Here is a 20,814-nt window from a genome sequence, read left to right on the forward strand (position 1 = left end):
CAGCTCCCTCTTGACTTGACCTCTTTTGTGTTATCCATGTGCCTTGTTTCTTGCATATCATTTTGGGCTTCTTGTCCTCACTGTCCATTAGCACTGGTAAGAGATTGGTTTGGAGAGAAAAAAAGAGGTGATAAAACTCAAGTAAGATCATTTGGTTACACATTAGTAACTGATAAAAGATTAAAAGATGTTGACTAAATGGTGTTTTTAAGAAACTTTATGCTGGGCTCTTCTTGTTTCCCATTAGTGGAGATAGAGAATCAATACTTGCTTGTATTTTGGGGTGATGATAGTTCTGTAAAGTGACTGGGAAAAACCCCTTGACATATTACAGATGGTCTTAAGTTTTAAATGGTGAATGCTGATGTTCTTTGTGCATAAAGAATTTCAGAACTCTTGTATATGACCATCAATGATACATCATCTATTTGTTTGTGAGTTAAAATAGATATTTTCTGTAATCATATTTTTAGGGAATATCCAAACTTTCATCAAGCCATTCTTCTGTATGACTGTCAGCTTCATTAAGTGCATTTTCTGGAACTAAAGAACATTCTCAACCTTTGCACTAGAAATTGAATTGCCATTTTCCGCTCAAGAAAAAGTATTATTGGCCTTGTAATAAATAATTGCAGGCAATTTCTGATGAGATTACAATTTATGGGTTTAAGGATGAAGTCTCAGATAACGACTTTGTTCCCAGATGTGACATACATACTCTGCCCTTGGTTTATGAGTTTCCAGGGATTTAATTTTTTGATGAGAACCTGGGCTCTGGGGCCAGAGTGTGCGAGTCCTTGTCTACACAGCATCTTGATTGTGTGACTTTGTTGACCTGGCTAATCTTACTTTGGTTACCTCATTTCTCAAACAACTGCAATAAGAATAGTACTGCTTAGAGTCATTTTGAGGGTTGAATGAGTTAATTACACACAAAGCACTTAAAATAGTGCCTGCCACAACCATCAATTTGGTGTGAAAGTTTGCTTGCCTCCTCCCCCAGATCCTTTTATCTTGTTAGACTAAGGGTCATGCTGGTTTTTCCGGAAGTCCAGGGTTGTGGTCTGAACTTTGACAGAAGCTGAAATAGCAGCTGTAACTCTCCCTAGATAATTTCATGATACTGCATTGAAATGCAAATATCATCACTTTTTGGAAGAAGTTTTCTTTTGCACCTCTTATGGAAGAACATTGTCTGCCTCTGTTTCTTAAGTAGAAGACAGTGAATACAAATAAAAATTGTACCCACTGAATAGATATTATGAGGCGAGAGTTAGATCATGTTTTCAGATAAGCAGTATAAGGAGCTAGAGTCTTTAATTTCTAAAAGAGCTGAAAGGACTATTTTTGTCATTCAGAAAATAATTTTTAACTTGCCAACCCCAGACTCTAACTATAACATGGTTTACAGGGTTGCCTCAAACTGGCTCAGGAATTATTTAACTTGAACTATTCTAAGAATGAGATTCAGGATTTTTCTTTTCTAGACTACTATTTTAGGTTAATTTGTCCACTCTTTTTATGAATGCCTGTTCCCTGCCATGGAAAATAAATGGAGATTATATTAAAATCTAAATACAAAATCGCATAGAGAGTAGAAATACCCACAGGTAAATTCTGGTCATAGCCATGAACCACCTGTAGCTTTATGCCCACTTAAACATTGCTACTTAACGCAGAGAGGTACAGTTTGTACAATGGTACTTACACAAGCATCATCAGTTGACTTCTCATGTTGATACAACATTCTTTCATTGCAGTAGATTCAGCTGTCTCTCTTGCAATGTTATTCTTAATGATTAATTTATCCAGTATTTATTGGACATGTTCTCCATGCAAAGTACCAAACCAGGGGCTTTGGGGGTGATAAAAAATAAACTATAGTATTCATATTCTTGAAAAGTTTACATCCTGGTTGGGAGAACAAGACATACAATATGGAACACATAATTGTATTCATTTAACAACCGACTATCGAATATTTACTATTTGTCAGTGCTGTGCTGGAAACTGGAAAGCAAAGGTGACTATCATAGGATCTCTTTCTGAAGACTCACAGAGTACACATATGATGAGGAGGAGGATTCCAGAGTGGTGAAGTATTTGATGTTCTGAGAACACATGTGGATTCTGTTGAGAAAGCCAGTGACTGCTGCCTGGCAAGGGGGCATTTTCACTCAGGAGATTTTTGCCTTTGGACTGTGATAGGAAATAGTGTGGGCAAAGGCCCCAAAATGCACTAGCATGGCTAGGGAAGGGTGACACATGAAATTCACCGTCCTAGGGAGGGATAGATCTGGATATGGGACAGAAGCCAGGTCACAGTTGGCTGAAGCTGAGTGTGCATTGTCTCCCCTAAGTCTTAGTCTGAAGTCTCTTGAGCAGACCATGCATGGGCCTCAGGAGGCCTAAGAATACCTTAAGATTTTAAGTAAAGTCTGCATGTCTTTAATAAAGTGTTTTCTTGAGGGTTACAAACCAAAGACGATTAAAAAACTTTACCATAGATGTTGAGGAGATGCAAAGAGTAGCAAACGGGTCCATTTTGCTCTTGCTGTGGGGTGGAGGGCAGGCTTGCAACATGTGCAAGGAGTGCAGTTGGGGAGACATTCCAGAAGATTCTCCATGTCTGTGTAGTCATTCAGATGGCAAATATTTATTAGTTACTCAACTGTTTGTCCAACTATGCTGAGCAGGGAGCTGGGGTACCACAGTTCCTGCCACAGTGGAGGTTGTGGTGCATGGGCTCGGGTAAATACTTAAACAGAGCACGACATAATGTTAGTCCATTACATCAGTCATTTATTCATGGACTTGTTTATTCAACCATTATTTCTATGCCAGGCTTCCTTCAGGATACTGAGGGAATGAAGCCTATGTTTCAGTGGGGAAGACTTACAAGAAGACAATTAAAATGTGTTTTGATGTCAGGTAGCAGTAAGTGCTATAAAGAAAAAAAACAAGAAGCTAACTGGTATAAGAGGGTGGAAAAGTGATAGGGAGACTACTTTCTAAAGGTCTGGAGAGGCCCTTGAGAAGGTGAGAAGCCTTGCATGGAGTGGGGAACAAGGGAGAGAGAAGGTCACTGAGATGTGGAAGTACTTAGCGTTTATGGAGCAGCAGCAAACATCTTGGAACTCAAGCATGTGAGGGAAGGAGTGTGGGGAGTTCTGGTTGAAGTGAAAGGCAGGGCACTGATCATACTGGGCCTTTGAATTTTATTCTTGATGTGGTGCCCAGGGTTTTGAATTGGGGAGTATGACTGACTCCAGTGTGTGTGTGTGTGTGTGTGTGTGTGACACCACCAAGCAGTTAACTCAATTCTGACACCACATCAGGTTTCACGGATTAAAGGCTCAGTCTTTCCCTCCACCTCAGACGCCAGTCATAATCCCAGGTTATCACTTGTGCTTCTGACCCACTGGCTATGAATCAGAGGGTCCCATGAACCCATCCTTGGGTTCCATTAATTTGCTAGAGTGACTCATAGAACTCAGAGAACCATTTACTTACTATGTCATTATTTTATTATAAAAGGATTCACATCAGGATCGGCGAGATGGATGCATAGGAAAAGGTGTGGGTGGTGGTACAGAGCTTCCATTCGCTCTCTGGTGTGCCGTTCTTCCGTAGTCTCCACGTTTGCCCATCTGCAAGTTCTCTCAACCCCTGCCTTTTGCATTTTAATGAAGGCTTTATTTACATGGGGTGGTTGATTAAATCATTGGCTTTTGGTGATTGATTCAACCTCTGGCCCATTCCCCTTCCTGGAAATCAGGGTGTGGGAATGAAAATTCCATTCTATTCTTGATTGGTTTCCCTGGCCATCAGCCCCCATCCTTCCTTGTGGTCTAAAAGTCACCTCACCAACATAAAAAAAGACACTTTTGGTCCTGGCTGGTGGCTCAGTTGGTTGGAGTGTCAGCCTGTACACCAAAATGTTGTGGGCTTGATTCCTGGTCAGGGCACATCCCTAGGTTGTGGATTTGATACTTAGTGCACGTATGGGAGGCAACCCATCACTGTTTCTCTCTCACATCAACATTTCTTCTCTTTCTCTCACTCTCTCTGTCTCCAAAATCAATAAAAACATAACCTCAGGTGAGGATTAAAAAAGAGAGAGAGAGAGAGAGAGAGAGAGAGAGAGAGAGAGAGAGATACACTTTTGCCTCTCTCATAACGTAGGAAATTCCAAGGGTCTTAGGAGCTCCATGCAAGAAACAGGGATAAAGACCAATTATTTATTTCTTCTTATAAATCACACCACCACAGGGAGTGAAAAGACCTCTGCTTCAATAGAGAGAGTTCAGGGTACATGTAACCTGGCTCAGAAAGGTCAGCAAATCTCCCTGGAGGAAATTAAGTTTAGACTGCAAACTGGAGGGTAAGTAGGAGTTTTTCGAGGTGAGGAAGGGTGTTCCAGACAGGAGGAGGAGCATGCTTGAATGTCTCGGTGGGCTGTAGGGCCATAAGACCCAAGTGGGATGCAGGAGTGGAACAGGCTTTGGGGGAAACACACTGAGTTTAGTTTGGCACACATTCAGTTTGAGGTTTCTTTGGGTTATTCTAGAGGAACTGAGAGTGGGTAATTAGCATGTGAGTCTGAAGTCCCAGAGAGGTGAGTGGGATGGCAGCTGGGTGTGGCCACACACAGGGCTGGGCTTCCCACAGAGAGAAATGTCAGCTGAGGATGGCGGAGGGCGAGGGCAGAACCCTGGGGAACACTGTCATTTGGGAACCTGGTGGAGAAAGAAAACACTGCAAAGGAGGTCTGGGTGAGTAGTTGCCAGATAAAGATAAGCCAGTGTGTAGCTAGGTGTCAGGAGAAGTGGGGAACACTTAAATGATAGTCAACTGGTGTGAGTTGATATACTTAAAACAAGTGTATGGATTATGGGAAACTGAAGCTTGGTTATATATGACAGAGGGGATGTGTGCAGATGATGGGAGGCAGTGACTATGTGGGGAGCATAGTGTGAGCAATTCTCAGAGGTGGATTTGTTAAATTTTTGCCCAGGGAGCTACCAAGAGACCAATATTGGTTGGAGCAGGAAATTCAAGAATTTGGGCTAAATTCTTTCTATGTTGATGATTTTTTAAAGAACCTGAGTTCTCCTGGTTTAGAACTCCCCTAAAATTGTCAGCAGAAGCCTGAGAGTGTGTTTCATGTGCGTTTTCTAGAAAGTATAGTTTCAGAGTTTTCACTGTATTCACAAACAGATAGATTCACAATTCTACCTCCCCACCCCAAAATGTAATGATCCACAGATAACGTGAATAAAAAGTTATTGAAAGACCAATGTTGTATTTTTTGATGGTTCTTGTAGCAGTGGCTGGCAAGATGGATTTGGGGAATGACAGGAGGCTGGAGACTAATTCTAGTAATTCAGATGTGGAGTACTGATCTCTCGGGCAAAAATGATGAACACAAGGAATGCAAAGAAGGATAGGCATAGTGTTTTAAAGAAATAATTGACTAAATTTGATAATGGATTAGATGTAGGAGATGTATTTAGCAAATGTTTATCAAGGACCTATTGTGTGTCAGTTAAAATTGAAAGCAGCCCAGCTGGTGTGGCTCAGTGGATTGATCATCATCCCATGGACTGAGAGGTCCCGGTTTGATTCCCAGTCAGGGCACATGCCTGGGTTGCGGGCTCCATCCCCAGTAGGGGGCGTGCAGGAGGCAGCCAATTGATGTATCTCTGTCACATCGATGTTTCTATCTCTCTCTCCCTTCCTCTCTCTCTAAAAAAAAACAAACAATAAAAACATTTAAAAAAATTGGAAGCAAATGAGACATGATCCCCGACTTTGTGGAATTTACTGTTTATTAGGGGAACATATATTTGTCAATAATCATCCAAAAATAGGACTGGAAATTGTGGTAAGTGCCATGAAGAGGTGTAGGAAACTTTGAGCACACATGACTTTGGTGCTGGAGCTCCATGAAGTTATCCACCAGCTAGTAATTATACCACATTTCTAGGGGTTGGACATCTGCTGGTTCTTTTAATTTGGCTTTGCAAAAAAATATTTTCTCTAGAAACCAAGGCTCTTAAAATTTTTTAAAAATGCTTGGCTAATCAGGGGAATATGCTTTTGGATGGCTGGTACTATGATTTAGGGTTGGAAAAACAACAGTATTTGATTACATTGAGTTTCAAACTTTCCCTTTGATTAATGAAAATCTTTCTGGCAAATACTTTTTATTTTGGTCTGCTTTTATTTGGTCCAAGAGAGTTCACTCTCTGGACTCACTTTGAAGGCCTTCAGACATCTCTCTTAATCATATTAAATACATGATATCAGTGGGGCATCCATTTGGAAATGTTTAGTAGTCAATTGATGCAATGAAAATGAAACCAAATTGAGCCGGTTGAGTTTCCAGTTTCCATAGGGGCAGTGGTGTTTTGTTGTCTGATCTCTCTTGCTGTCATTTTTTTTCCCCTGCTGTTACTCGGTTCTTTAGCCACTTGTGTGCCTGAGTTACGCCAGCCACTGATGCAAAACATCTCTCCATTTCGTGCTTAAGTTTCTGCTCTAGTTCTTTTTTAGAGAATCTTTAAATATATCCATACAGGCTGAAGAACACCTAATCCCTTAATACGTAGCTTGGTAAACGAATCAACTTCTTATGTGAGTCCTATGAGATAGTGCCCGGGATGAAAAACTATGAAGGGTGGGTAACAATTCAGTGAGGAAATGATAAAAATTTTGCAAAGAGAGAGATATTATAGCAATATGGCTAAAGAATTCGTTAAATCTTCATCTAGAACAAAAGGGTAAAGGCATGGTTAGGGTTTCTGAAGCCTCTTATTGGGAAGGAGGGACCTGAAGACCTTTAGAACATGAAAAGGGAAATAGTTAATTTGGTCCTATAAAAATGAGGAGAAACCAAAGGGCCTCTGAGTACTTTTTACCAAAGAGATGTGAATCTAAAAATGCCATGTTCTATGACAGGTACACGCAGGCAAGGCCAGGCAGAGGGCAGCGGGAAGAGATGAGTCCCCTTAAAGGCCCATCTGTGGGGACTGGTCTAACGACAGGTTGGTGCCTGCCCTGCCCTGTGACTTACTCTGAGTGCAGACATGGACAGCTCCCGCCCTGTTTCTTTCCATTACAGACTATTACATTACAAGACAACCTGAACACATTGTAAGGTGCCATAGGGCTCTGCAACCAATGAGATTATCTCATCTGCCTTTAGCTTGATCTGGAGGATACACATCTTCATGACGTCCCATTTTGGGAGTCTTCATAGAGAAGGGCTGGGCTAAAGTGACAACTGACAACGTTAGCTCTATGAATTTCCAAGTTGGATAAAAAAGGTTGCTTCATGGAGAGGTAATGTGACCTGTGTAATTTATCCCTTTTCTTTTCGGATGCCTTCTGACTTTATGTCCTATGTCTGCAGTGAAGTTTTCATGTTCCAGGGCCATCTCAAAGGTAAAATGTAGACAAAAGGCATTTTGCTGACAGCAAACATGTCTACGAGATCTGGGGAAAATGGGCTTTTCTGTTACATCTTTCACCAATACTTTCAAAAACAATATTCCCTTATTCCATTACATTGTGAAGTTATCACACTGTTGATTCAGTCATTGATCAGTTCACTAGATGTCAGTATTTATCGAGACCCTATTGCGGATGAGGCACTATGCTGTAAGCACAAGGGGTTCCAAAGATGGGTAAGGCACCAAGAGAATGTAGAACGAAAGGAGTCGGGTAGTAAGTTGCAGAAATTGAAGAAAAACCTGCTATTGAATTCAGAACAGGGAGGCATTATTTCGAGTGCGTGGGGATTAGGACTGGCTGGTAAGAGAGGAATTTATGCAAAAGGTGAGCTTAAATTGCGGTAATCACCTCATACCAATTTGGATGGCTACTATTAAAAAAAAAAAAAAAAAGTAAAAAAAAAAAAAAAAAAAAAAAAAAGGGATGCAGCCCCTGCATGGGGAAGTAAAATAATGCAGCCATTGTGGAAAACAATATGGCAGTTCCTCAAAATATTAAAAATAGAACTTACTTTATAATCTAGCAATTGCACTTTTGGGTATATATCCACAGGAAATAAATGCTGGACCTCAGAGATAGCTAAACATCCATGTTCACAGCAACATTAATCACTACTCAGAGATAGCTAAACATCCATGTTCATAACAACATTAATCACTATAGCCAGGGATGGAAGCAACCCGAATCCATAGCTGGATGAATGGACGAGCCACATGTGGTAGGTGCACACACTGGAATATTATTCAGCCTTAAAAAGAAAAGAAATGCTGATGCATATTACAACATGGATGAACCTTGGGGACATTATGCTAAGTAAAATAAGTCAGTCACAGGAAGACAAATACTATGTGATCTACCTAGAGCAGTCAATTGCGTAGAGACACAAAGTCCAGTGGGCTGCCAGGGACCTTGGGGGAGGAGAAAATGAGGAGAATGAGGAGTTGTTTCACAGGTATAGAGTTTCAATTTTGTGAGATGGAAAAATTCTGGAGATTGATTGCACTCTGATGTGAATATACTTAATGTTACTGACTATACACTTAAAAATGGTAAAGATAATACATTTTATGTTATGTTTATTTTAACCACAATTTAAGAAAATGTAGTATTTTATCATGCAGGAGTGGGTGGGAGATTCCTGTCGTCTTGGAAATGTTGCCTGTGCATATACTTACTATTCATTCATCCATCCATCCATCCATCCAATAGTCATGTATAAAATATCTGCTGTATTGCTGGGCACTGAGCTGGATACTGGGGCTACAATAGTTAATAACATTTATAAAACACTGAATCTGTCAATGTCATGCTTGCTAACCACCCTCTCCACCCCCCAAAACACTAAGCTTCTATAGTTAAATATTCACAGTTGCTTCCTACTGACTTGAATCATACATACAAAATTAGTAAACAAACAGTAAAACAATTTGAGGTTGGACAGAATCGTGATGAAATGGAAAGACATGGGCAACAGAATATGAACTAGACTTGAAAATGGCAAATCAATATACTCTCTAAGGATATTAAAAAATAAAGGACTCCTGTTTGAGGCTACCAACCTAAGAGCTAAGTAATTTAAAATGGAAAAAATGTCAAAGTCAGACACACTTAACCCAAAAAGCCGGTATTTTGTGAATTTTATGGCAAGTAATTTGAGAACCACCGGCACAAAATAGTCAACGATATTAATGAGTGAGAAGGGCAGGGAAGGGTTGTAAAACTTGAACTAAAAGGGACGACAGGGCTTATAAAGGGGAGGACCAGTGAAAGTCAGTGTGGTCTGTCTGTCTGGGTGGGGATTGGAAGCAGGGAGCATCAACTTTCTTAACCAAGAGACCCTGTAAGCTTTATCTTTAATTCACTTAATCTTAATCTCATCCTAGGGTTTTTTTTTTTTTTTTCTTTTTAAATTTCATAAGAACCTTTACTCCATCTATTCTTTCAACATCTTTCTATTTCTCTTACTCTCTTTTCCCTCTATACAACTTGGAACACTCTTCATTCATTTAAATATCTACTGAATGCCAACTATGTACCAGGTTCTGTGCTGGGCTCTGGGCATATATCCTCAATTCTCTCATGCCACCTTTATTTGGTTGCACATAGAAAATCCTGGATTGATATAATTTCTGCTTCTCTACTAGTTAGAGATGCAAAGTTAGTCTCTGCTACTACTTTTCTGACCTTTATCTTCCAGTCTTCAAGGTGTCTTCATCGAGGCTCTTCCTTCCACCTGTGTTTTTATTCCCAACTGTTCTAATCACCCCCCCACCCCCGTGCATCCTCAACCATTTCTTTACTGACCCATTCCTTCGGTCTACAGAGACCTTCTCAGGTCTCTTCCATCCTAAAATTACTTATTTGTCTTTATATTAAAAAAAATTTTTTTTTAAATTGATTTTAGAGAGAGAGGAAGGGAGAGGGAGATAGAAACATCGATGACAGAGAACATCGATTGGCTGCCTCTCACATGCCCCCCATTGGAGATTTTGCCACAACCTGCGCATGTGCCCTGACAAGGAATTGAACCATCAACCTCTTGGTGTGTGGGTCGATGCTCAACTGCTGAGCCACACTGGCTGGGCTGTCTTTATATTATTTAGTGACCATCTAATCTTCTGCTTGCAGTTGTCATCCAAGTTCCCAAAGGAATGGCCTTTACTAGTTTTCCTTTTCTTACATTCCATCCCCTTTTCTACCCACAGGGTTTTTGCTTGTGCCCTCTCTCTCAACTCCAACTCCTCTCTAAGCATCCTCTTTGTCAAATCCAACTTCCCTTTATCAGCCCTTGTTTTATCGAACCTTTATGTCCTGTTTGCCACTGCTGATCACTCTCTACTTCCTTAAACTGTTTACTCCTCGATTTCCTCGGTTCTCACTTTCAGACTGCTGGTCTCACTTTGCTTTCTGTGTTTCCTTCATGACACCTTTCAAGGTTGACGTGATCATCCACTTCTGCTCTTTTCATTCTGTATGTTCTTACAGAGGAGCATTGAGTATTCACTAGCATCCTCAGGCAGAGCCAAGTTGTAAATATCTAGGGCTACCTGATGACAATGACATGGAAATAGGATTTATCTTTTACACTTGTTCTATAGTTTGCATCAGTTCATCGGAGTTGCAAATGCCCTAGCTGGGTGATGCTTTGTCTCTGTTTCCTAAAGACCCTTCGTGTGGTCTAGAATGGGAATGAACATTGGTCTCTAATGGTGCTGAGTTAATTGTGAATCCCTGAAGGGGGGAAAAAAAGAAGAAGTCTATTAGAAACCAGCTAATTTCATTTTGTCATTTTCTGGGTAATATATTTCGGTGTAGGCAGCTCAGTTTTTAAACAAGTTTGCAATAGACAATTACCCCTCAAGGTTAATATAATAGGCAAACACCTTTTGCTGCAGCAGGCGGAAAGAGAGAAGAAAGATTAGCTTACATTATGATTCATTATTTCAAAATGTCAGAATAAAGTGGGTCTGCTGCCTCGCCCCAGCCTCTCATACTTCAGAGGAGAGATTACATGTTTTGCTTTTCTCATGTTAATGGATTCACTGTTTCTCTCTCTCTCTCCCCCTCTCTTTCTTATTTTTACAGGCCAAATTCAGATACTCGGCGCCAGGGTGGCAGAGAGAGATTGGCCAGCACCGGGGACAAGGGCAGCATAGCCGTGGAGTCGGCCAAGGAGACACGCTACTGTGCCGTGTGCAATGACTATGCCTCAGGTTACCATTATGGGGTCTGGTCCTGTGAGGGCTGTAAGGCCTTCTTCAAGAGAAGTATTCAAGGTAATAGTGTGTTGAAAATAACATATCCCATGTTTGATCCTAAGACGGGAAGCAACAGAGGAAGAAAGGCATATCAGACACTTGGACAAAACCCTACAACCCAGTAGATCCACTAGAGTCTTTGGTAGAAACACGGGGAAGAGATAGGAGCTCAGGGCAACTGTGGTGGAGTTATTATGCTTCCTCCGTTTGGCAAGTCCACACAGTGTTGACCAACTGTACAGGCAGAGGATTTTAATAACTGTGTCTCAGAGATGTCTGTGCCCTCACTGGGGGATGGCTGGTGGGTGTCTGTGTTGCTGGCAACTAGGCTTATATGACATACTGCACTATTAATTGGCGGTACCTAATTACCTCTCCAGCCTGGCTTTGTCCAGATGAGTAGTATGTCCTGATCTTTGCTCCAGACCAATTCTAATATAACAACATATTATTTAGCTAATACTATCTTAATTTAGAAAAATTATATTTATATTTCGGTTTAGGTTAGTATAAATCCTGTAAAAGTCTTCTTCCATCTTTGTTATCTCAATTAATGACAGGACCTTTTGCTAAAATAAGAAGACTCAATAACTGGTGACTTGTCATAGGGTCAAGTACCTTTCTGTCCTGCACCAGTTATTAAGTATCTACCTATAACATTTCATTTGCCTGTGCGCCTTGATCCTTTTCTTGTGTAGAGTTTACCAAATACAGCTTCTCTGATATACTGCCAGGTGCATTTTATTTCTACTCCAGGACTGTCTATATTGTAGCATTTAGAAGATACCTTGGGGGAAACAGCAATCACTTTTACTACATAGAGTATTTATGCACAGATTCTGTGTCTGACAGGAAGAGATCTGATAGCAGTTAGGCTAACTGAATCGTTTTTTGTCTAAACAGTGGAGCATTTTCTCTGTTCTTTTTACTTTCCCTTCCAGTGTAAGGAAAGTTTAGTATATAAATGCCAAGGCTGTTTCTGATGGAGTTTCTGTATGATTCTCACGGACTTTCTGCTGTGGCTCTCCACCGCCCTGTTATGGGACGAAAGCTGGGAAATGATACACACTATTTATTTTTCCTTCCATTGCCAGTAACATGGACTTTAGAAAAAAGCTATTCATATCTGATAGGATAGTATGTGAGGTCAACTTCGTCCTTTTTAAAAGCATTTTTTTATGTGTGTGTGTGGTACGTGCCCCTAGCAGGAACCGAAGCCAGACTCTCTGGTCCACAGGCCGACGCTCAACCGCTGAGCCAAACTGACCAGGGCTGAAAGCATTTTTTGACAATTATTACTGTCAATATTTTTTAGAGAATACTGTAAGACTTGAACTTTTTTGTTGAATTTTAATAAAATTACTGATATTCTCTGATAATAAATTTTTGTTTATATATATCTAAACAAATATACATACATATATATACACATATATGCCTGTATAATTTATATACATGAACATATTTATGTATATAATAATATATGTGTGTGTGTGTATAGCAACATATTTTAGCTGGTACTATCTTAATTTAGAGAAATTATATTTATATTTTGGTTTAGGTTAGTCTAAGCCCTTTGAGGTCTTTTGCCAGTCATGTTTATTTGTAGTTTTACTGTTTATTTAATTTTATGTAATCTAAAATACCATTACTTTGTCCAAGCATTTAATCTTGTAGTGAAAAATTATTTGACAGAAATAGGGTTAGTGGATAGGTTCAACTATAAAATTGGATAAGTCATTTATCTGAGGCTGAGTTCCCTCATCGGGAAAATGATATAGAGCATCAGTCAGCAATGCTTTTCTGTAAAGGCCTGGAAGGTAACTGATTCAGGCTTTGTAAGCCATACAGACTCTGTTGCAGCTACTCAGCCCGGGCCCTGTGGGCTGCAAGGAGCCATGGACAGTATGCAAGTAAATGGTGTGTGACAATAAAACTTTATATATAGAAACAGGTAACTGTTCAAAACTGGCCTGTGGGCGATATTTGCTGACCCTTGATTTAGTGTATGGAAATGGGGTAGATTGTTTCTAAATCTAATGTCAATTATTCATGTTTATTAAAAGTCGACTCTGCATCTGTGCTAGATGTTATCAGTGAAATAAAAATATGTGTAAGACCCAATCTTTAATCCCACAAAATGTAGAACTTATTTGGGAAATTTACTTGTTCTCGTGATGTAATTTAAGAGAAACTCAGGGTAGATAAAGTGCAAGTGTACCATAAAGATAAGGAAACAATACATGAATATAAGAAAAGAAAATATTGTCAGTTATGTATGTAAAATTACCCAGATTGAAACTAGAAATGACCCTCCTTTAAGTAACAATAACAATATTCTCATACATTATTTTTGTCATATTTATTCAGCAATTATTCTACATAACTTCATATCAAATTTAATATTGTCTCTAAGAATTTAGATATCAGAACAGAACATACAGAAAAAATAACATTAAAAAATCAATGAAGGAAATATGAGCTTATGAAGATAACAATTTTATTGGTATGGCATTAACTCAAATGTAAATATTAAACAAATATCTGCTTACTCTTTGATAGATAAAATATATATTTTATCCTTATCTTGTATATACAGAATAAAGAGTAGGATTTCACCGTACTATAAATTGTGCTGTATAAAATTGTACTATATAAATTGCATAAAAAGGGAAGTTCTACTTCTTATTTATCATGGTAGGAAATAACTTATATAAAGTTTTTTAAATGAGATGAATATTGAGTCCAAAGTTCTGAAAGAAGCCTAGAAACAAGGCAGAGTTTGTAACTTTTAGAGAGAGGGAGGGACTAAGTTCAGTCCTTCATTTATTTGTTCATCAGTTGCTTCTATTAAGCAAAGCACCGTGCAAGGCCTTGGAGATAAAAATATAGGACAGACATGGTCCTTCCCCTCCTAGAACTTACACGATGGTGGGAGAGATGTACAAAGAAACTGGCATTTAAATTACAGTGTGACGAGTGCCAGGATGAGGTGGGTGCAAGGTCTCACCAGAGTCCAAACTTCACTCAGCCCTTGAGGAGGTGGAGCCGGGCCCTGAGAAGGTTCCCTGATTGAAAAGGAGGCCTAGAGGATGAGCCAAGCGGGAGAATGATGGAGAGGATGAGTGTTCCGCCACAGGAATGAGCATATGAGCCAAGTCCAGGAGGTAATGTAGAGTTTGGGGAGTTCTGTGAATAAAAATTAACAAAAATTACATGAGATGAAGCAAAGACATTTTTGGGCCAAGTATTTATTCTTAGACTGTATAAAGGCAAAGTAATTTATTTCTTGTTTCCTTTAATGACATTTCCACTTCCATGTGTTTGATGTGTTCATGCATATAATAGGGAAACATCAGAGCAAATCTGATGGTTTCTAGTCCCATTTTTTCATCATAGCCTTGAAAACTTGCAACTAAAAAGTTTCACTGACCTTCTTTGGCTCTTTATAAATTACACTGCCCCTCAAGCTTATTTAAGGACATTGAAGGGTCTGGCATGCAGGTAGAAAGTTTTGAAGATGCCGTAGCTCTCCCTATTTTTCTTGTTACTTAAGAAAAGAGCTAGAAGTGAGTATCCATCAGATTACTCTAGTGCTCTAAGTGTTTCAGCTGAAGAGATAAAGTGTTTGACTTGAAATCATATAAATTTTTTTTTTCATTACTTGGTGTACAAACGTGATTACTCAAGAAATTGAGTAATGGCCTCTAGTTGAACATGGTTTTTAAATTTTATTTTTTTAAAGCAATGTCAAGGATACTACTTAAGGGAGAGGGGTGAAATTGGATAGTCTATAAATTTATTAATCATTTTAGGTGGAGAAGCTGTGTTTCTTAAGATGTGTTGTGGGCAGAGACTCTTGGATGAGTTATATAAGCATGTTTGGTTCAGCGGCCAGGTATAACCTTTGAGTATTGTTCTAAGAAAAAGGACTCCACTGAGCTCACTGCTTCTCTTATATATTATTTCAAATGGTCACAAGGCACAGTGGAGACTCAAGCCCATATATATATTCTTCACTGTGCTGCCACTTCATATAATCTCTCTCTAAGGCATTTATAGAAGATGCTTAACATTATATCAGACAGACATGGCCAAGACAGGTGTTGGCTTAAAGTTTAGCGAAGTCCAGGAGAATATGGTTTCAGAGTGGGGTCTGGTTATGGTTCAGTGTAGTGAGGGCCTTAAGTCCAACAAGGATAAATGACAGTCTGATCCACTGGACCTTAGAAAGCATCAGGGTGAGACAGTCCAGCACCCTGGATAGCTCCTTCAACAACTGCAGAGGGTAAGCAGAGACTAATTTTCTGAAGAAATTTCGACCCATTCATCTGGCTCCATTCACTTTGTAGAGCTCTATTAAAAGAAAATTTAGTTCTTTTATGCTTAGGGACTCACCCTTAGTTTTTACATTTAGTTTCCCATTTCTAGTCAGTTTCTGGATTGACATGTGCAGTCATGAATGGAAGAGGCTAGAGGATGGGGAGAAGTGGAGGCTTCTCTCTCGTTATACAACTATGTTATCTCAGGAGTCCTTTCAGAAATATGGCTTAAAATTGAGATCCTGGAAATATATGTGCACAAAAGTATCAAGTCTTTGCCTCTCTACAGTCTGGTTTTCATGCAATGGCAGGAGAGAACTTTTAGATATGTTAGTCAAGCCATATGGTCTTGTACTTAAAACTCTCACTACACTTCAAGTCCAGATTCTTTTCTATACTTTAAAATTCCCTACATGATCTCACTCCTGCTGGCTTCTCCCACCCTCCCACCCCCATTCACTGAATTCTAGCCACACTGCCTTCCTCTTCCCCCAACACACCAACCCTATTCCTTCCTCAGGACCTTTATACATGATTCCCCTTTTCCTTTTGCTGGCCGGCTTCTTGCCATTCAGATCTCTGCCCAAGATCACTTTCTCAGAGACGTCTTTCCTAATTACTCTACCAAAAGTAACCCTACAAGTCTTTGTCCCTATCTTTTAATATTGCAGCACCCTGTCTTATTTTTCTTTAAGGCCTTTAAACCCTTAATAAAGTTCTCTGATTTTTTTCATTTGGTTGGTATTCCTGCCCAAACTTATATATAAGCTGAGTGAGAGCAAATTTCTGGCCTGGTTTGCTTTTTTTTTGTTGCTGTAGTGCCTGTGCCTCTAGTGGTGCGGGGCATATCTCTGTCCAATAGTAGACTATGGTAAATGGTGAAAAGAATAGTAGATAAAACCTGCTGGAGGACCTCACAGAAGGGAGCAATTTCACTGGGCAAGGTGGGCGGGAGAAGCATTAATGCAAGTGGTATATTTGATATCAGCTTGAAAAGAAATGGGTAATTTTCATAGGTAGTAAGAAGTTTGGAAATAATTCCAGAAATGTGAAGTAGCATAAACCAAGATATGCTCAGTGGAAATTGAGTAAATCAGCCCTGAGAGAAGAGGGGGCTTGTTGTCCACTCTGCCTCTTTATGTTCCCTCTGTAGCTCCAAGTGCAGGCACTCCCCAGCATCTGCAATCTCTGCTCCTTTTACTTGCTCATTTTCTTCTCTGCCCAGTGTCCTAGGCAATCTTATACACATCTGTTTATGGGTTGAATTTTGTCCCTACTGTCCCCCCTAAATATGTGATGTTCTAACTTCCAGGACCTCAGAATGTGGAAATAGGGTCATTGCAGATGTTACTAGTTAAGAAAAAGTCGAGTAGGGGGGGCTCTTGATCCAATATGACTAATAATATCCTTATAAGAAGAGGGCACTCTGGGCACAGAAGTAGGGAGGAGGATGTCAGGAGATGATGGAGAGAGACTGGAATGCTGTAGTGGGAGGCCAAGGACCACCAAAAATTGCTGGCCAACCACCAGATGCTAGAAAGAGGCAAAGAAGCGTTCTCCCCTACAGGTTTTGCAGGGAGCATGGCCTTGCTGACACCTTCATTTCACCAGATGCTAGAAAGAGGCAAAGAAGGGTTCTCCCCTACAGGTTTTGCAGGGAGCATGGCCTTGCTGACACCTTCATTTCAGACTTTTAGCTTCCAGAACTGTGAAAAAATACCTGATGCTGTTTTACATACTTTGTGGTACATTTGTGGTACTTTGTTATGGGAGCCCTGGGGAACAATATTTAGGAACAAAAGTGTTACAGCTATGCAAATATCTCTCAGATCTAAGTCCTGTTCCAACCTTGCTTTGTAGTGACATTAAATTAACTACTTCTTCTGATTACCATTTATATCAGTTCCCACACCATTCCCTCAGGCATCCACACTTAACACCTGGGGTTAGTTATCTTTATCTTTGTCCTTAGGCAGCCCTGCTTTTTCCCAGTAGAACCATTGTGTAGTTCTGTTGAGTCTATTTCTTAAATGTCTATTCATCCAATTCTCATTCCTCAGAGTTAGCCCCATTAACTTGCTCCAGAATCATCCACTAATTTAGTTTTCCCCTTTGTCATCTTCATTTAAGTCATTTGCTTCATTTTTTCTTCTTCAGAGCCATCTGTTCACCATCAGCCTATTAACATTCCTAAAGCAAATCACTAATCATGTCAATACTTTGTACAGAATCCTTTCATGATTTCCATGACCCATGGACTCATCTTTAGACAGCGTTCAAGGATTTTCTGAGTTTTGCTCTAGACTGTCTTTCCAGTTGTTTTAAAATCACTGTTTCTACTTCTGAAGTAGACTCTTTAGACTGGGCTACTTGCTGTCGCTCAAATACGACCATTCCATTTCTTCTCTGGGAATTTTTTTCCAGGTTTACCTGTGACATTTCTTCTTTCCTAGTCAAAAGTGACTGTCATCAAGCCTTCTCTGATGTTGAAGTGGGAGTTCATTCTCTCCTGGGGTCTCCATACTACTCTGCTCCTATTAGCTGGCATAGCAGGTATTTATGTATAGAGTTTTACTGACTGGGAGCCCCACAGAGGTAAGGCCCAAATCAAGGCCTGTATTATAGGAGTCACTCAATGGATAAATAACAGGATGAAAGGAAAGTGAGGATCGGTTTGCTTTAGTCAACACAAAGCCCTTACGTCTCTTCGGTCATGGAAAATAGACAACAAAACAGTCTTTAATCAACATTAACTGCCAGAGGCATATAGGAAAGACCAGGGAATGGAGAGAATGGAAATAGGAAGAATAGTTTGGCTATGTTCAAGTATCTTACACATACTAAAATCTGGACTTTTTGGTATTTGTGAACTGGGAAAAAAGGGAGTAAGATGAAGGGTATTAAAATAAAAGAATCTATAGTACTTTCAGATGATTCAATATGGGATATCTGGAAAATAAAGGAGTTAAAGAGACTCAGAAACAGAGGGAGAATGATGGTATCATCAGCTGAACTGAGAAAATCAAGAGGAAGGTCCGTTAGAGGGAGGATGAGATATATTCGATTCTAGACATACTGACTTTGACATGACAGTTGGATATGGAGATAGAATTATCCAGCAGGTACAGAGAACAACTCTGCAAGAAACAGAGGAGTGGGGATGGGGGGAGGGGGAGTCGATTTCCTTAATGAATGTTAAAGGTATTTGGTAAAAAGAATGGTTTAAATACTTCCTGGAGGTTGTCCATTATTAATAATGGAGAAGTAACTCTAAAAACATCCTCTTACTTCTCATCATAATATAAGAGGTCCCTGGACCTTACCAACATCTTGTAAGAAATGCTCTTATTATTAATAATTTTTTTTTTATTGATTTTAGAGAGAGAGGAAGGGAGAGGGAGAGAGATAGAAACATCAATGTAAGAGAACATTGATTGGATGCCTCCTGCATGCCCGCCACTGGGGATTAGGCCCACAATCTGGGCATGTGCCCTGACTGGGAATTGAACCAGGGACCTCCTGGTACATGGGTCGATGCTCAACCACTGAGCCACACGAGTTGGGCAATGCTTGCATTATTAAAAGTGTTCATTTAATGCCCTTCTAAACAGGAAAATCACAAATTAGCCTTACAGGGCCAAATGCTGATCTCTAGAAACTTAGTTTAAGAGAGAACATGCTGGTACCTACACACAAAGCTGTACAAATTGTAAAGGGCAGGAGAAAATACAATCATTTTCATAATTTTCACCAAAAAAGCCAACTTTAAGAAAATTATTCATACTGTGAAAGTTCATAGACATCTTTTCTGACCTAGATTTGGCCTAATCCTTCCATTATTTCTACTTCTATTTTTTCACTCCCCATCTTGTGAGAACACACATGTTGTACACCAAAGAAATAAAACTATTAAGGCTGAAAGGCAGAAGGGTTTTAGTGTGTATACATATGAGCTCTTATATAATTTTCACAAGAAAGCATGCATAATGAAACTTTTTAAAAGGAAGTCCTTACTCCCAGGGATTGGTAAATTTGCTAGATGGTTGGCATCAGAGGAAAAATAAAACACTGCCCTGAAATTCAAGACCTGAAGACCTCTTTCCATATAGGAATGCTATCCCCGTGACCAACTCTAAGTGCTTCTCCCTCTTGAATGCCACGGGACTCAAATTCGATGTGTGTGCACACGAGAGCTTGCATCAGAAGGGCTCAGAAAAACAAAATCAAAGTCTTTCCACCCGTGTAATGACAGTGCTTCTTCTCTCTCTCTCTCTTTTTATTTTATTCTATTTTATTATTTTTGCCTTTGGCCAAGTAATCTTTGTCTTGGAAATAATTAAGACGAAATACATCTAACAAATAAAATCAGTATAGAACCCCTATTTCTTGGCAGCTCTTGTGGACACAGATGAAGCTTTCAGAGGTCTTTCAAAACCATGGCAACAAATGCCTTTGAAGGGTAAGCAAAGGTTCCAAATGTTTTTAATCGCTGGTGTTTTTATGCTACCATTTCAAGCATTCTTCTTTATTTTTTTGTTCATTTGATTGAAATTAAATTTCCAATTTCCCTATGAAGTGGTACTGTCCCCCACATGGAGTTGACTTTTCCATTAAAGTGGTAGAATTCGAGCCCATACATAGTGCTTAAGCTCATCAACAATTCCATTAGAAAGCTCTACTTATCAGTGGCAATAATTTTGCACAAAAATTATAGATAGCCTTTAATGGGCACATTTTGAAAGGGCAACAACTAGCTTTCAAAATGACATGCTGACTTTGTTTATACAAAACCTGCCAATGGTGGTCCAGGGTCTCATCCTGCCTAAATGTCTCTCTCGACCGTGGAAAGCTTCTGCTAATACCTTTAAAGTGCTGTATCTGTTTTAAAAGAGAATGGCCTGTTTCTCTGGTACTCATCAAAGAAAAGTATCCTTTGAGATGCAGGCTGCTCATCTGTGAACCCTATAGTATGCTTGACTCTTTCGGAAGCATGTATGCAGGCTATGCTATCACCCGATTGCCTGGCTTTTTGGACTGAAAAAGAACAATGTGCAGAAAAATCCATTTCATAAAGCTACCATCCACTTTGTACAACTTTTTCTTGCTGTTATGTTAATTCTGCACTCATGTGAGTTACAGAGCATTTCTGATATTTTTTTAAAGGAAAGAAATGCTTTACTTGAAAAGAGAAAATAGTAGGGAAAGTGTTTCTGTTA

At 39.7% G+C, this 20,814-nt stretch overlaps 1 protein-coding gene across 4 annotated transcripts in view; it reads left to right on the forward strand.

The window, feature by feature from the left end:
* The window catches only part of ESR1 (estrogen receptor 1), a 265,106-nt gene that overhangs the window by 25,649 nt on the left and 218,643 nt on the right, over window positions 1–20,814 (forward strand). For 3 of the 4 annotated variants that reach the window (XM_036248187.1, XM_036248188.1, XM_036248189.1), the window contains one exon: window positions 11,104–11,294. In XM_036248187.1, the coding sequence (XP_036104080.1) occupies window positions 11,104–11,294 (191 nt within the window). Of the gene's footprint in view, window positions 1–11,103; window positions 11,301–20,814 lie in introns of all 4 variants that reach the window. The other variant, XM_036248186.1, reaches the window with a different exon arrangement.

Source organism: Molossus molossus, unplaced genomic scaffold (assembly GCF_014108415.1).
Source record: "Molossus molossus isolate mMolMol1 unplaced genomic scaffold, mMolMol1.p scaffold_m16_p_8, whole genome shotgun sequence".
Taxonomy (NCBI): domain Eukaryota; kingdom Metazoa; phylum Chordata; class Mammalia; order Chiroptera; family Molossidae; genus Molossus; species Molossus molossus.